The following is a 19031-nucleotide window of genomic DNA, read 5'->3' as shown; positions in this document are numbered from 1 at the left end:
GCTTGGTTAGTTTGGTTATAACTAAATTAGAATATATTTGTAAAACAGATGTAAATTTAATTAAATGAAATTATTGTAAATGCCTGTTCTGATTGTCTAGCAACCACACGCCCTGAGATTAAGAGTCTTTCTTTTTATATAATAAAATTATATTATCCATTTAAGAGTAAAGTTCTTAAATTAGAACCCAAATTATCCTTTATATTTGAAAAAAGTTAAAAAACTATTCAGATTCTTTTTATTTTATTTTTAATATTTTTTAAAATTATTACAATATATATATTTTTTTATTCATTATGGTTTTTGTTTTTTGTTCTTAGCCATGATGAAGGCCTAGAATTCTTGCCGAAACATTGGTACTAATTAAATAATTGTTCACTTATTTGTGTTCTTCATTGTCTACACCCCCAACCATCTTCTCTTTATATAATATCCACAACCAACTGTATATTTATCATCAGTTTTTTTTTATCTATCTAATTATCTTTCTTTTGACTACTACCTTGACCGACCATGGAACTCTATATATTAAACCAATAATCTTCTAATAGGTGAATAGTCACATTAATATATTTGTTTTCATTTACGATAAAAGTAACATAATATTTAAATCTAGGTTTACTTGTAAAATAGTATTTACCTCACTATTATTGGTATCACTGACAGCTTCCTGTGGAGATAAAGACAGCTGTTAAATGTTTTGATTGAGTAATATATTATTCTCGGACAATAGAAAGAAACTATTACCTCATTTGTTTTATTACTGAAGGGTGGAACTACGGCTATTTGTTTTTTAGAATTCTTCTAAAAAAAAAATAAATAAATAAATAAGTAAATTAATTACAGGTGATTCTATTGGAAGAAGACAATTGACTATATGAAGTAAATTGTAGGAAGATAGTCCAAGTGGTGTTCAATAAAGGTACAAAATTGTAAAAAAAAAAATTTTTATGATAAACAACACCCTGCAGAGCTTTATTAGGACTAAATGAAAACAAGATTTGAACAACGTAAGATATAACAAGAAAATTATAATACATATACAAAGGGAGTAAAAAATTATACCAAACATTTTTAAAAGAAAAAGAAAAATTAAGATAAGAAAATATAAATAAATAGGAAACTAGTTAATAATCAATACAGCCATGTATGATAGAATTGTAAATATGGAACTAGAGTAATAAATAGTCGAACAATATTTATCAATTTAAATTGTAACAAAGATAGTAAAATAAAATTAATGAAAGACAGATAAGTAAAGTAAATGTGGTATAGTAAAGGTATGCTAACAAGAAGAAAATAATAATAATAATAATAATAATAATAATAATAATAACAGAAAAGAGATAAAAGATCTTCAACCATATTTGTTACTATTTTGTACCTTTATTGACAACCACGCAACAATTTCATACAATTTTTTGTTTTTTAAAATGAAATAAATTAATTTTTATTTATTAGTATACCACAATGCAGGAAAAGGACATAATTTTGATTTTCAAGAGGGTAAAATAATCTACAAAAAAAAAAAAGAATAGTTTTAGAAGAAAACTTTTAGTAATCAAAACATAAAATTTTTCAAATAACTAACTGTACCTCCATTTTGCAAAAAAAAAAGTCAAATAATAATAATCCGGACACAACGGATAAGATAAAAAAGCAACTATATCAAATCTTCAGTTTTTCTCCTCCCCCTTTCCCTCCAAACAATTCGTTGTTTGTTTGGTTTTGTTTAAATGCGTAAAACCTTTTGGTTATGAACACTTTTGGATTATTATAATTATAAAGATACAAAGACAAACACATCCATTCACAGGCGCATTTCTTGAAAAATATATATAATAATAATTAAAAATAAAAATAAAAATTATAAGATAATAATAACAATAAAATTAAAAATTATGAGACATAGTTGACCGTGGATGATGTACGAGGAGAAGATGGTTGGGGGTGCAGTCATAGAGAAACACAAATAAGTTGGATTAACCTATTTTATTGTGCCAACATTTCGGCTAGAGTTTTTAGCCCTGAAGAAGGCTAGAAACTCTAGCCGAAGCGTTTGCACAATAAAATAGGTTAATTCAACTTATTTGTGTTTCTCTTTGACCGCACGCCTAAAAAATTAAAGTTGAATAAAGGCTTTAATTTGGAAAGGAGGTGATGTGCTTTTGAAAATTTAAACACCAATGTGACTTTAGCTTCATCATCTGTGAGAGCTTCAGATAAATTAGGGATCAGTCCTATCCTGTTTATTGTTGCTAAATAGTGAGCGCATCCTTCAAAAATATGTTTTATCATGAGAATGGACTGACAATATTGCCATGTTGGAAGCGGCAGTTTTTTTACCAAATGAGAATGCATGACGACAGTATAGCCTATTCTCAAGTGGGTTAGAGCAGCTTCCTTCCTGCAACCATTGCGTTAGAATCCTTTGAATTAATCATGATGAATTAATTAATAATAAAAATGGAATTTGAATTAAAAAAATAATTATAATAAGAGCTGGGTAAAAATTAGTCATAAATCTCTCTATTATATAAAAAAGTTTTTAATGGTCACCTTGTAATATATTATTTTACATACAATCACTGGGTAATATTTTATTTTAGATATAAGGCGGAACTAAATTGAAGTAAAAATTAAAATTCTGGGATAAAGACATAATTTTTTTCCCTGCTTAGATAATATAGAAAACATTAATACTATCTGAACTACTGAATACATGTAAATTAAAGTTCTACGATTTCAGAAACAAATAGTACAATTAAATGGCCAGTTGTATAATTAGTAAAAAAAAAAAGAAGTTGATCCGCCGTTAGGTGGACAGGGTCACACCCTTAGTTATAAATTGTCATGGACACAATGTTATTAATTAAGTTTATAAATAAATAAACATTATATTTATGGCAATTTAGTTATAGAATAAATAACTAGTTTTTATTTATAAGCTCTGATTATAGTAATTCATGCTTATTATTAGTATAGAGATAGATAAAAATTGAAAATTACTTCACTATTGTCAGAATCCATTGTTTTGACAGTAAATTGAAACCTCAAGTGATTCTACCTGTAAAGAAAATATTTATTAATTTCATTTTATCATTTGAAAATTAAAAATAATAAAACTTAAACAATTGTTTTGATGTAAAACTGTTGAATTAAAATACTTTTTATAAAAGTTTATTTTAATTTATGACATCCTGAAATATGGAGAAAAACATTCGAATGTACGATTTATCACAGATAATTTTCTATTATATAGAAAAGTTTTGAAAAATATTAATATTTTATTGTATATTATAAGTGGTGCTCTCTGCTAGTGAAGCGATGAAGTTGTTAGTTTTTCTGTTCACTCATAGATAGCATTACTACAGTACTCCCCTCCTAGATTTCTATTATAGTCCTATTTCTATTATAATCTATATTATATCTATTATTAAAGTTTATTTTAATTTTTGACATCTTGAAATATGGAGAAAAAAACTCAAATGTAAGATTATTCACAGATAATTTTCTATTATATAAAAAAGTTTACAGCGATCAACGTGTAACATAGGGTGTTTTTTTAAGCCCGATAGAACTTGAAATTGTAAAAAATAACACAAAAAATTAAATTGTAATCAAAATTTTTTTTTTATTCGAAAGATCAATACGTGACATTAACATTTGAAAATGATTTCGGGCATATGGGCACCGCGGCTGTTCTTGACGAAGCGCATTCTGGACGTCCAATTTTGGGCCACTTTTTCGAGCACTGCTGGCCGTATGTCACGAATAACACGAACAATGCTGGCCTCCAAGGCGTCAATTGTTGCTGGTTTATCAGCATAAACCAGTGACTTCACGTAGCCCCACAGGAAATAATCGAAGTGTCAAATCGCACGACCTTGGAGGCCAATTGACAGGTCCATTTCTCGAAATCAACTTATCGCCAAATTTTGATTTCAATAAGTCGATGGTTGCGTTCGCCGTATGGCACGTAGCGCCATCCTGTTGAAACCACATCTCCTCCGGATCAATGTCATCCATATTTTCAAACAAAAAATCATTGATCATGGTGCGGTAACGATCTCCATTGACCGTAACGCGAGCTCCGGCCTCACTTTTGAAGAAATAAGGTCCGATGATGCCACCAGCGTGAAAACCGCACCAAACGGTGCATTTTTCTGGATGTAATGGAGTCTGTAGGGTCTCTTGTGGATTGGTCTCACTCCATATGCGGCAATTTTGCTTATTAACAAACCAGCCATGGTTCCAGCAGTGCTCGAAAAAGTGGCCCAAAATTGGACGTCCAGAATGCGCTTCGTCAAGAACAGCCGCGGTGCCCATATGCCCGAAATCATTTTCAAATGTTAATGTCACGTATTGATCTTTCGAATAAAAAAAAAATTTTGATTACAATTTAATTTTTTGTGTTATTTTTTACAATTTCAAGTTCTATCGGGCTTAAAAAAACACCCTATACTTTATTTTACATATGATCAATGAGTAACATTCTATTTTAATGAGTAGTACAATTAAATGAACAGTTATATAATTTGTAATAATGGGGTTGGTCCCCCCCCCCGGTAGACAGAGGGTACTCTCTTAGTATAAATTATACAAAAAATACATAATATTGTTATTTAATGTTTTGATAATATATATTAGAATTTTTTTTTTTTTTTTTTAATTTTTAAATATAGATGAATATGATAATGGACACTGAAAGCTACAAAATGCATAAATAAATGATAAAAACATAAAAAATTATAATGTCTAAGGTAATTATTAAACATAAATAAATTTATAAATATTAAAAAAACCTTGGGAGTAAAAAAAAAAGGATATAGTTTATACTTTGCAGCAGAGTGCGTAACTAATATTTATATTAATAGATTTAAAAATTGTTTGTTTCTTTCTCATTTTTCATAAAGTAAATATTTATTACTAACTTCAACAATGAAAACTATCCTTTCATTGAAAGTTAAGAAAATAAAAATGAGCATTTATTTATTTTTTACTTAGTTAAAATTCAAAAATGTTTGTTATATCAAGCGCAATTGCGGACAATGATTCTTTGTAAGTCTTAATCGAAAAAATATCTGGGCACAATGTAATCTATTGTAATCAGTAATGAGTAATCCCTTTATGCTATCTTTCATATTAAACAAACTAAATAATGAATCAGCAAGATCAAACAGATTTCGATTCTTAATCAATATTTTTTATTTATTCTGGGACATGTCCCTTTAAAATAATATAACAAGAAATGAAAATGAAAATTCTTCAATAATAATAAATTGGAAAAAAGTACAATAATAATTAACAACAGAGCAATAAAACTTTTTAAAGGACATAATCGATAAAAAATAACTATCATACTTTAAAGACTTCTTTAAAAATATTAACTACACTGGAAACATTTATAGAAACAGTTTAATATTTAATATAATATTTAATTTAAAATTGTAAATCGTAATAGTACTGGCTCAAACAGCAATAGTTTTCTTCTTATTTTATAACATGAAATGGTAGTTCTGGGACTGTTACAGTCAAAATTACTAAAATATATTAATTAGTAAATAACTTTAACATAAGAAAGTAAATTTAATTTTGAGGTATAAACTAGCTTCAATATTTTTACATTATCAGGTTGACAAAACTAGAACAAAAATTTTTAATTTCCAATGCGATAAAATTTTTTTTTTATTTGGGTTTTAACAACCTTATGTTCAACAACTAAAGACAGATAAACAGGTTATCCAAACAAACTATTATAGCCAGAGTGGTGAAGTCAAGATTTATTTCAAGGAGCCACAAAGAAATAAAAGTGTACCCGCCCAGTCACTTATTCTGAAACTTGAATTCTAACATTGCGGTTCAACATGCTTGGCCCTCCGTTGCCTCAAAACCATATTTAAAGCTAAATAAAATTTTTCATAATTAATAATCTAGAAGTAGTTACCGCAGAGACAAATTAAAATGCTTGACTACTGGAGATAAAGCTCCTTTAAATTTTTAGAGTTTAGTACATAGGACACACATGAAATAGGAAAATTTACTGTACATCGATTCAGAGATAAAGTTATGAGCAGTAGAAGCTGCAGAGTTACTTTTTTTGAGGAAATCTAATGTTGAGGGGTTGTTGTTGGGCTTACTGTTGTTGTTCTGAGATTACAGGGTTACTGGCATTCATGTGGTGATAACAGGTGAAAATATGGATTCTGAGCAACTGATCAATTTTCAGATACTGAAAGAGTTTACGGATCTAAATTGATGAAAGGGTAAGAAAGGTATTTAAATAAAAAATTATTGAAATTTTTGTTTTGTCAAAAATTGCTCACATTTTACTATTTTATGTAAATTTAAAACATTCACTTCCAACGAGTATTAGTTGATGTACAGAGACGGGGTTAAAATATCCCTAGAATAGATCTAAACACTAAAAATAATCAGAAGAGAATTCTTCCCTAAACTACCCCCCTCCAATAGCTACCTCCAAAAACCGCAGAATTAAGGCAAGGCTTATTTTACCTTTAAAATAATCACTAGTAACAAGTAGCGATGCTTGAAAAATAAAATTAAGTTAAAGTAAACAACACTAAACTATAAAATTGGTGAACCCGTCACTTCCATCCTCTTATAGGGCATTTCTCTTGTGCTTAAAACATTCACATATAACGAGTATTGGTTGATGTATGGAGTTTGGGTTAAAATCCCTCTAAGAGAGATCTTAACACCAAAAATAATTAGATAGGAATCCTTCCCTACCCGTCCTGTCCCAAAAATCCCAGAATTAAGTCCATGCTTACCTATAAAACGTGAGAAGATAGTTGAGGGTGTGGTCAGTAATGATATACAAATAAGTAAAACTTTTTATTTTTACTGATGTTTCGACCTGAATTTCAAACCTTCATCAGGGCTGAAAAATAAGACGGGATAACAACCTCAATTCAGAGAAAAAGAAAAAGGAAATAATAACAAAAACTTGGAAATATACATAACAATAAATAGTACATAGGTGATGAAACTAATAAAAGATGAAATATAATATAATAGGGATAAGAATAAGACAAAAAAAATGATAAAAAAATTATTATAAAACCAGAAAGTGCTCATGTAAATAAAGAAATATACTTAAAGAAATGTTTGGGAGAAATCATAAATAATGAATAATTGAAATTAATATAATAAAATATTTAAGTAATGATTAAAAATATATAAATAGTGAAAAAAATTTAAATTAATATAATGAATTGTGCAAAAGAAAATTATAAAATGATACAATGGGCGAGAAGGAAAATGAGATATATGATACAATGGGTAAGTAATTAAGGTTGTTGTCTCGTTTTGTTTTTTCAGCCCTGAAAATCAGGTTTAAAATTCAGGTCGAAAAATCGTGACAAATAAATAAGTTTAAGACTGCACCCATAACCATATACTTCTCATATTGAATCTACGATCAACTATAAACACCTCATTACCTTTAAAACATTTACTAATAACAAGTAAAGCAGTATTTGAAAAATACAATTTACTTAAAGCAGTCATATAAAATATTTAACATTGTAAAATTAGACAACACTGGGAATTGGCCATGTCAGAGTCTTATAATCTAATTTGATAACTATAAAACTAAATCAATCCCATCAGAAGTGAGCTTTTAATAAAATATTCTACATGCTAAATATTTAGAGAAAAAAATAGAAAATTCAATCATATGTAACATATTCCTAAAGTTGTAAGTAAATAATTTTAAAGCCTAGCATGCAATATCTTAACTATAAGTGGGCAGCTAAAAATAAATAATAGTTTAGAATTGATATTTAATTCGGAAGATATTAAACTGAAGGACTCACAATGAATAATACAATGAACTAACCTTGTTGTTTACAGGAGGTGACTCTGAGTACAACGGCAGTGGCAAGAGCTGAAGAGAAAATGAGAGTTCTGGGCGGAGTGGTAGGGATGTCACTTCGAGGAACTGCTTTTTATCACAGCCTCTGTGCATTATTAAAAATTAAATTATAATATTTAGTCATGAGCATTACATTATTTATTTATTATTTCTTAAATATAATTAACTATATAATCGGGATTTTGTGATTGTAATATTTATGAGATATTTTACTAATAAAGAAGTTTGTGAGCTTCTTTCACATTCAAAATACTAAAATGTTTATACTATATCTGACGAAGGGTTTTATAAATAAAAAAATTGATTACCGTTCTTCATGATAAAAAAAAAAAAAAAAAAAACTTTATTATAAATAAATAATCTGCTGATTGGTAACACTGAGTTCTTTTTTGCTCAGAAGTCAAGAGGCATTTTAACTGAATCAAAAGATTACTTCTCCTGTAAAAAAACAAAATTTAAGTAAAAAAGTAAAGACATTCTATTTACAATAAATTATATGAAACGTTGAAATTATTTCTAATAAATTATACAAATTAATCAAATAAACACTATCAGGGTGTGATTCAGGCATCATGATTTATTTTGTGAAGTGTGGGGTAATTTATAAATTATTCTTTATACATAAATAAGTAATAGGGTTCATGTTAGGAAAAAAATTATTTTTCATTGTACACAAATTTGATTCTGAATTTAAGTTTGTTCACCTCTTGCATTTATTACAGTTTACATTCGAATAGGTATTTATTTAATAATTAATACTTCCAGTCAATTTCGGAAGGTTATTTTTAAGCTCACTGAAAAGACAGGAAACTTCACATCAAATTCCGACAATAACACCTACAATGTTACACTAGACAAATGTTCTAAATTCCAATCCATTACAAAAACTACTCTAAATGAATATAATAAGGCATATTTGGACTTACCGAGGTTTAGCTTTAGGGCTACATTAAGCCTTTCTTTTCTTCTCATATCCAATGCTTCGTAAAATCCTCAATGATTCTTACTCTGTCACAAATAAAATCATTTATAAAGATCTTAATGTTGCGTATGTAACCAATCTAGCCCGAACCAGATATCAATCCTTCCATTATAATCACCCTATCCACCTTGCTTCCTCTTCCATTCCAAACAACTCTTAGAGGCGGCCTGAAATGAAAATGGCCTTGAGACCTTCAAATATAGAAATGTTGATAGTGGGCTATCAATGGGTAAGTTTCTCAACAAGCCTGTATCATACCATTATAATCAACCATCAAATTGACTAAATGCATTTTTATGTAAATACAGTTGTAATGAAATGAAATAGCCTTTTATTTATGCAATAAATTAAAATCATTACAAAATACAATATAAACATTTAAAGAAGATAGAGAGAAACAAATAAATTTATATATATAATAGTTGACAAAACATTAACTTCTATCAATTTTCTTTCCATCTTACTGTCATTTCCTGTATAGGCCTTCCCTTTCGGGAGTAATAGTAAGCACTTTCCATTCTGTGGCAATTTTTTACCATCTATCATCTTCACATCGAAGGAGAATCCAGCATCAAATTGACTAAATGTATTTTTATGTAAATATAATTGTAAATGTCAATAAATAAATTTAACAAAATTTCATTCTATATTCCTTATATAACTTATATTTCTCAAAGTAATTCGAATAAAATGATCAAGATAACTTGGCTAGTAAAAGTTCAAGATTGTTTTGACCAACATGATGGTCATTCTAAATATGGATAAAATGGCAAATAGTTTGAAATATTTTCCATTTATCTGGAAAGACTGTTTATATTGCTTAAGAGTATATCTCAGTAATTAGTGTTATTATTATAATATACATATTACTTTTTATTATTAGAAAATATAAACATGAGGTTCTATAAAAATAAAATTTCTAGGAAGATCATCGACTAACCGATTGTAATATATAAAAGGAAGATGGTACGGGTGCGGTAAATTTTTTTTTAATATTTAATGGCATTGGAATTTTCCATGCAGCCAGTTTTAAATTTATCTATCTGTATTCCCATTATTTATTATTTCCGAATGAAATATATATATTTATTGAAATAGTACAGTCTAATATTGCCTATTTCTTCAGGATTGTTAGATGTTAACAATTTCTGGTATATATATCATCATTACTGTATGGATTTAGAATATTTAGAATTTTTTTCCTTTGATTTTGTTAATCAGGACATTCCAAAATGATATGTTATAGGGTTTCTTTTTTATTACATTTATCGCATTTCACAGAATATTTACTCCAATTCATTGAAAATATACTTAACACGATCCATGGTTTGTTCTAAGTCTAGAAAAATTCTTAACTATATCCTTCGACAGATTCAATTCTTAATACCAGGGCTTGGTCAGAATTCGTGGCATATTCCACTTATAAAATCTACCAGTGTAAGACTCTTGATAATGCTGGGACCATTTATCTAACATGTTTTCTTTAATCGTCGCAAAACAATCCGTATATGGCAGTTTTATGCCAATAACATGAGGTAGACTAACAGAAGTTTTAGTTAGGCAATCAACCTCATCATTTCCCGTAATTCCCACGTGAGCTTTGACCCACATAAATTTTATTTGTTTTTTATTTTTTTATTGTGTAAAAGTATTCTTGAAGTACATTAACGAGAATCTAAATTGCTATTATTTTTAATTGCTAACAATGAACTCATACTATCTGTTATTATTATGAATTTATTTTCACTTGTTCTTTTTATGAACTATAGGGCTTGTAACGGGAAGAACTGGAGTCAGAAGGGGAAGAGGAAACTTTAAGATAGTTAAATATTGCTCGATTAATCTATCTTAAAATCTCCTCTTCCCGTTTTAAGTTAATATTTCAAGAGTGATACAGGACCGTCGCTTCCCCAGAGGTCTTAGAGGGGTCCAGCGGGGAAGGATGGCCTTTTTTTTGTGCCATGATCTCTTCTTGTGAAATTGTAACATATACATCGACCAACCTACTTGCTATAATTGTCTGTTTGAAAAGTCAGATAGTCATTTCAAAAAGTAACCTCATAATGTACATACTAAAAATTATTTTTCGCCTGGTTAATGGTGAGAAAACAGCAATTGCATTCCTGCAGGAGAAAAAGAGCTTAAACTCGTACCACAACAAACCTCTAATTATCCAAGATTTTACATAACAAATTTTTTAATATAAATTTAAAATACAAGTAACTTGTAGTTAAAAAAAAAAAATGATCTTATAAATAACAAAAATACACTTTTGGGCTTCAACAGTTAAATTATTTTAGTTTGTATCTTTCTTAACACTGATGAAGCCCAACAAAGAGGAGCGCATTAACGGTTAATTTACTACTAAAAACAGGGAATTATTATAGCACAGTATAACAGTTGTGAAAGAGCACCTGATGTAGTAAAATGAAATGGCAACATACTTTAAATAAAGTCTGTTAAAAACTATCATGCAAGTCTAAAAAACTTGAGAAAAACTGTTTTCTTTATATGGGTGCCAGGTCACGTGGGGATCACTGGAAATGAACAGGCGGACGTTGCAGCCAAACAAGCACTTGCCCTTCCCGGTCGGGGCACGGCCATTCTGACACCCCAAGAAATAAGTCTTCCGATGAAAAATTAGCTAGTTGGCAAGCCATGTGGGATGAAAGCCCACCAAGCAAATTAAAAAGGATTAAACCATGGACCACAATTATTTAGCAATTATCTAAAGAATTTCAAATCTTTAAATAGAATTATAAAGTGCGAAATGTGGGCGTTGATGACCTCAGGGTTTTACGCCCAAAAGCCCCAACCAACAACAACATCATGCAAGTAAACAATACAGAAATAGGCAGTACATTGAAAATTGCTCAACATGAAAATGGAGAGCCATCAGGGAAATTTAGTTTTTCACGGATGGAAATTTTCTTTATAAAAGTAAAGAATTGATACCACAGTACAAAAAAGGGAGCTTAGCTTCTAAGTCTCCATCATTATTGGTAAGTAATGTTTTGTTTACAAAAACTGTAAAAATAGAAATTATCAAGTAAATCGTGACAACAGTGGTGATGTGGAAAAATTTCTTTAGTAAAGAATAATGCATCCTGAAATGATCGTTAAAAGACTATTCTTCAATGTCATCAATCATTACTACAAGCCTGTCATGAATCATCAATGGGTTCTAGCTTACTCAAACAGCTTCACTTCATGTTCATTCATTCATGAAGTGAAGCTGACCATCTCAATAAAGTTTCTGAAGGAAAGCAAGTTTATCGAATCTTCTTTTATGCCAAATACCCATCGTAATTTGGGGCTGCCTTTCAGTCGAAGCGTTTTATTGGAATCTTCTGGGGATCCACATGGCATCCCCACCAAAGTCTGCCAAGCAATTAAATCAGGTCCCTTTAATAAAAACTACATTTTGTTACTTCTTCGCCTTCTTTATGTTGTGTTCACTTTGTTCATCATTCATGCATGTATAAGTAGGACTTTTTCATGACATCTAGAAAAACCTGTTCCTAATCCACAAATAAACCTAGACCTGATCAATGTCTTATTTTTATAGCTCTAGTAGGAAATAATTTTCTCACCGATTAAAATTATCCTTCCTAATGAACGGGATCTAATAATATATTTTAATTTTGTAATCAGAAAACAGCTTAAATATGATAGATTCGTAAATTTATAGGACTTATTATTATTTTATTTTTTTCATTAGGTTCTTTAATTCTATATAATTTTATTGTAACTGTATAATGTGTATTTGTACACAAGAAAAAAAAAAGTTAATATTTTATCAATTATACTCATCAGGAATAAGCCGTAAATTTATACATGCGGTTGGAAATCTTTACAATGATGTAATTATATCACAAGGTGCTTCTTATCCTGGTAAGATTCCTTTATCAGAGAGAGTTTTTACTGGAAGCAATTTTGAGCCCTTTCATTTTTTCTCTGTATACCTGGTGACTGTAATTTTTTTTTTTTACATAAATTCAGTGTGTTTTACAATGAACAAAAATAAAGATCTGCACTTGTAGCTGTGTAGACAATATGGTGTTGCACTCACCCTCATATGGGTTGGGGTAGACAACATCTATATTAATTGGTGCTCTAATAAATTTAAATATTCTTCTGGAATATTGGCTTCAAATCAGTCTTACCATGAATATTAATAAAATATTTGCAATTATTTTGCTTAAGATGGCATAGTCATTTTAAAAATAATATAAAATAGTGCTTAATTTGTGATTCATGTAAAGTCTCTCACAGTGTAGTAAAATTATGAATTCTGGTCCAAAAATTCCTAGTGTTTTCATGTTCGAAAATACTTCGGCATGTAATAAAAAATGTAAAAAAACATGTATTGTATGAACCTTGTAATTAGTTCATGTATGTTAGATTTTAAATCATTATCATTATCACTGGCATTTATGATTGACGTGTCACTACTATTATTAATATCCATGCTGGATAACAAAAACATAATTTTATATAATTCACAAAACAATTTTTAGATCTGATGAAGTGCTAAACTCTGGTGTGAAGGATTGTGTGAGAGATTTCAAAGTCGAGGAGACACTGAATTCAAAACTAAACCACGTCTACTTCCTCAGTTAAAATAATCTTAGAAAACAGAGGAAGCAAAGAATCTATATATAGTCTTCGATACCTTTGGTAGACTAAACAGTTTGAAAGCCTTACTCTGCCTGTGCATGGCACAAGATATGCTGAATGGTACTTGACCCTCTGCCAAGGACTGTCAAGAGATAAACCATTTGGTACTAGATGCTCTTCTCCTGACTGTCTCAGGATTAACTAGGGTTAATAAATATTTCTTATTTTATACATTATTTCTGAGCACCAACTGTACCATTTCCTTAACATCATCATACGGCCAACGATCTATATATAACATGATAATTAAACATTATGAATTGGAATAATAAACAAAAAAATATATTACTGAACATAAGCTCACTATTTTAATTTGGCACAACAGAATCCATCTTCTGGCATGAAAGGCATGCCATACGAATTCGTGTACAATATTAAATCTGCTACTGCAAAAAAATAAAGACTATTATATAAAAAATAACTAAATGATTATAAAAATCTCAACAAGAATTCTTAAACTCACGACATTTATAAACTTGGGAAACCTTACTGTATAAACATCCTGTAGTATCAGTGTTGCTACTAGTTAAAAACAAATCCTTCTACCTTACTAAAACAAATATTCTAAAGTACTCAAGATCCTTTTCTAAGCATTAAGGTAAATAATAATAGGCAAACTGAACTCGAAGGTTCGATACCGACAACACCAAACTTGAAAAATAAGAAGCATTTGTCACCTTTAACCTCGCCATAAGGCGCTGTGTTATTATCTCCAGAGCCTGAATTCGGACCCAAATAATTGGTGGCAAACAATTGTTACTGTAGTCGTGAGTCAAGCATGCGAGTTCGGAGGACCTTCTGGGGCACACCCAGCCTCTACAAAGTGGGTATCCTTAATTGCGGAAAAAAAAGCAGTTGACGAACAAATCAATTCCTTGCACAAACGTTTTTCAAGAAAAACTGCTACCTTACAAAGTAAATAAGCCAGTACAAATACGCGCCACATTAACCTGGAGAATCGTTATAACTGTAACTGTATGATTGTACTGTCGCACTAGCTCTGAAGTGATAGTTGACAGTACAAGAATTGCCAGTGAAGTAACTGTCACATTAACTATAACATGTATACGCCTAGTGAACTATCGTTCAACTTCCCATTATTGCGGCAAAAGTATTAATCACTATTATGGTGTAACTATTTCATAGTTACAGTCAAGACACTGTGACGTTTTTCTGCTGTGACAGTAATGTCGCACTGGGTCTAGCGTGAGTCTCAAAGCTCAGCTCACCATCCCCAGATAGGCTTTATTACAGTCATGTAGATCAGTCTTTTGTAATAAATTCGAAGTTTAGGCCTTTTCAGTCTTGGGTGAGGATTCCATGTCAGTCATTTGACCTGAAAAATTAAAATTGTATCACCCTAGGACCTTAAAAATAAATCTATCCCGGCCCCCCAAAAAATACCCACATCAACAGAGCTGGGTTATACCAACTTATACCATCATGTATAAGTAAGTTTTGAATTTCCCGCCACTGGAGGTTTTTTAATATAGAATTACCCCTATTAATAATAATTATAACAAGTTTCAAAATAAAGGATTTTTTCTTATTGTAGCCTTCAATTTTTATTTTTTGTTCGTAAAATCGTAACTCTTCATAACAGTCCACCATCATATATTAGAAGTCTTATATCAGAGTTCGTAATCATTATCAGCTCTAAACTTTTTGTTTTGGTATATGAATAATATTATTAATTAATATTATTTGTATATAAAATAATGAACAGCGAATTATTCTAGTTATGTTTATTATTTATTCTATTAATAAATAAGATTAATAAATGTCTCTTATTTATTAATCAATTGAGAAATTTTGATAATCGATTTAGAAAATGTAAAAAATGTTTCAATATAAAAATGAGATTATACACAGAACTTAATTTAAAAGAAAGCGCGAAAGTAAGAGGGGTCACGTAGTTACCTTAAAGGACACTAGGTATCGCTAGTAACCCTCTATCAAGGTATGGACTGAAAATCGCTCCTGACACTTTTTTGAAATGTAAGTAAAATAAAAACAATAAAATTTTATAACTAAATTTTATTAAAAATAATAGTGGAAAGTATGAGAAATATATTCGTTATAAGAATTGAAAGAAGATATGAACTTTGTTGGCTTAAGTTGGCAATTAGAAACATTCCCTCTTAATTTTTGTGAAACTGTGAGGTGAGTATTAAACTAACAGTTCCACATCTTATAATGCCACAAGGCAAAGGAAGATATATTGTAAGTAATTGTATATATATCCTTAGTTGTAAGTCCTATATATTTGTAAATGTATTAAATAAATAAAAATTTTTAGGAGGTAAAAAAAAAAAAAAAAAAAAAAAAAAAAAAAAGTATTAAACTAACAGTTTTCTGTCTTAAAGTTTGTTATAGCTGGGTAAAAGATTCTTTTCTTATCATTTATTATTGCATTTTCAAAGTTTTGTTTGATATCCTAACAATTATTTGAAATATTATTGCTTGAGGCAAAATGTTTGAATATTGTTCAAAAATTAGAAATAATTCCTATTATTCCAACAAAAATAAATAATAACAGGCCTGAGCAAGTAACAATAGGACTAATATTTAGATAGAGGCTGTTTTATAATCTAAACAATCACCGGGTGAAAAAATGAACTGAGATAATAGGTATTATTTCTAATGAAATGATGAAAGGAATATGGTCCGGGTGCGGTCAAGAAAAACTCAAATAGTAGAAATATACTAATTTAATGAGCCAACGTTTCGCCCCACGTTGGCTCATTAAATTAGTATATTTCTACTATTTGAGTTTTTCTTGACCGCACCCGGACCATATTCCTTTCATCTTCACACACGGTCAATCAATAATCTTCCAGTATTATTTCTAATTTTGAACAATATTCAAACATTTCACCTAGAATAATAATTTTTCCTAATAATTGTTAATATATCAAACAAAACTTTGAAAATATGATAATAAATGATAAATGAAAAGTATATTTTGCTGATATTCTATTAACATTAAGACCCATTTCATTTATAAAAGGATGGATAGGAAGATCCTTGATTGACTGTGTGTAATAAATAAAAGGAATATGGTCCGTGTGCGATCAAAAGGACTCAAATAGTAATTAAACTATTTATTGTGGGCCAAGGTTTTGCCCCGCTTTGCAGGGCTTCGTTGGCACTAATAAATATACAAAGTTAACTAACACTTCTCCTCACTAAAATTATGTAACAGAGTAGGATAATAGATAACATGAATTAAAAGTAAACTACAGCATAGCTAAAAATTATTTAAAATACGTGAAAATTTATATAAAAATGAACAAAGTAAATTAGATTTTCTTTAACAAACTAAATTTTATCTTATTTTTTCATTTTATATAAACTTTTACATATTTTAAATAATTGTTAGCTATACCTTAGTTTACTTTTATTTTATGTTATCTATTATCCTACTCTGTTACATAATTTTAGTGAGGAGAAGTGTTAGCTAACAATGAATAGTTTAATTACCCGGATCATCGTACTTTTATATATTACACACGGTCAATCAACGGCCCTCCAATCCAGCTTTTTACAGTGAATAAAAAATGCCAGGCCTGAGAGAATAAGAGGAGGACTGTTTTTAGTGATAGATTGTTTTATTATATAAAATAATGCAGAATCATTGGATAATTTTTTTAAATATAGAAAAAAAAATTGGGATAATAACCATTATTTTTAATTTTGAACTATTCAAACATTTCACCTTATATAATAATATATCAAACAATTGTTAATATATTAAACCTAATTTTTATTTTATTTATATATTCTCTTATGTTACATTATTTTAGTTGTTTGTATCTTTATTAGCCATGATGAAGCCCTACAAATTGGAACGAAATGCTGGCTCACAATGATTAGTTTAATTACTATGTGAGTTCTATTTATCGCATCCCAACCATCTTCCTTTTATTTATTGTATGCCAAAGAACGGTTTTCCTTCATTCGGAAAGGTAGTTGTCCTATTTTTTCTTTTTTTAAATTCTTATTTACCTTAATTTCTGTCTTTCAGTCTGTACTGTATTTTTTATATTTCTCTGTTATCTAATTTTTTATCTAGTAGGAGGATAGTCCGGAGGGGGGGGGGGGCGTCAATAAAGGTATCGAAATAGTAAATGAGAACTATTTATTGTAAACCAACGTATTGTCCTGTTTCATCAAGGCTGTCAGAATGAAGTGCTGCAACCATAAATAGTTTTCTTTTACTATTTTGTTACCTTTATTGACCGCCATCCAAACTATCCTCCTACAATCTACTTCATAAGGTCAACTATCTTCTTACAATATAATTTTTTATTTGTTATCATTTTTATTTGTTTCCTTTTTTTTTTTTTGTTCCTTGTTTGTTCATACTTTTCACTATACATCTTATTTATTTTCTTTTATTTACTTTGTATATTTTTATATGAATTTTCACATATTTTACATCATTTTTAACCACACCATAGTTTACTTTCATTTCATATTATCTTGTTCTCTTACTCTGTTACATAATTTTAGTTATTTGTATCTTTTTTAGCTGTGATGAACAAGTGGGACAAAACGTTAGTTCATAATAAATAGTTTATTTACTATCTGAATTATTTTGACCCCAGACCATCTTCCTTTTAATAACTGCACACTGACAATCAACAAAGTTCCAATTATTTTTCCATTAGTTGGAAAATATTTGCATTATTTGCAGAAAGATGATCTGGGTCATGGTAAAGATAGATACAAAAATAACTGATAAAACTATTTATTAGTAATCTTTTTAAACTTTATTATAGAAATGTTTTTTATATTATTCAAAAACGGAAATAATGTTAGGTATGCGAGTTAAACTTTTAATTTTAAATTTTGAATGAAATTCCCCTTGATAATTAAAAAAAAAATAAAAATGCTAATTTGAGGTAGTGGTTTTCTACTGTTTTTACTGTTACAGATTTTAAAAACAACCTCTTAATCAAGCATCCTTCATTTCAGATAGAAAAAAGAGTCTTAGTTTTGTTCCCATTCTATTATAAAAATGTTCCTCAATTATTTTTAGACATTGCTATCCAATTTGTTTTATTTATTTATTTGGTCATAGGTCATATTTAAAGTATTTCATAACCGATTTAAAGCCTTTGCACCCCTTTGAATGTTGAAGAAATACCAGGCTTAGGTCAGAGTCTGTCTCATAAATGAATGTAGTACATTAGATATAAGATTCATACAATTTCGTATCCTAAATAATATTGTTGTTTGTCAGTTTTTTTTACTAAATACATGCATTCAACTTGCTTATTATATATTTTTTTTTATGTATATTGCATTATTTCTTGCTATTTAAAATACAAAAAGATATCACAATTTTTTTTTTATTTCCTTACAGGTTTAATGACAAAGAAGATTCCAGGTATGTGGAACCAGTCTTCAGCATATACTGTGTATTTAGTGGGTAAATATATATATATATATATTTTTTTTTTT

At 29.1% G+C, this 19031-nt stretch overlaps 1 protein-coding gene across 4 annotated transcripts in view; it reads right to left on the bottom strand.

Moving 5' to 3' along the window:
- Positions 1-13928, bottom strand: part of LOC106691335 (uncharacterized) — a 38999-nt gene extending 25071 nt beyond the window's left edge. Inside the window, exons 1-6 of one of the 4 annotated variants that reach the window (XM_067052603.1) lie at positions 13867-13928; positions 8827-9049; positions 7865-7983; positions 3010-3067; positions 748-804; positions 641-670 (exon numbers count right to left, since the gene is read on the bottom strand). In XM_067052603.1, coding sequence (XP_066908704.1) covers positions 641-670; positions 748-804; positions 3010-3030 — 108 coding nt within the window. In that variant the 5' untranslated portion in view covers positions 3031-3067; positions 7865-7983; positions 8827-9049; positions 13867-13928. Of the gene's footprint in view, positions 1-640; positions 671-747; positions 805-3009; positions 3068-7864; positions 7984-8826; positions 9050-13589; positions 13731-13866 lie in introns of those variants that run through there. The other 3 variants (XM_014437076.2, XM_067052602.1, XM_067052608.1) reach the window with 3 other exon arrangements.
- Positions 13929-19031: the final 5103 nt, after the last annotated feature.

Source organism: Halyomorpha halys, unplaced genomic scaffold (assembly GCF_000696795.3).
Source record: "Halyomorpha halys isolate HHAL.00 unplaced genomic scaffold, Hhal_1.1 Scaffold2255.1, whole genome shotgun sequence".
In the NCBI taxonomy this organism is placed as follows: domain Eukaryota; kingdom Metazoa; phylum Arthropoda; class Insecta; order Hemiptera; family Pentatomidae; genus Halyomorpha; species Halyomorpha halys.
Note: the sequence above shows the minus strand (reverse complement) of the source record. Positions and strands in the feature narration are given on the sequence as shown.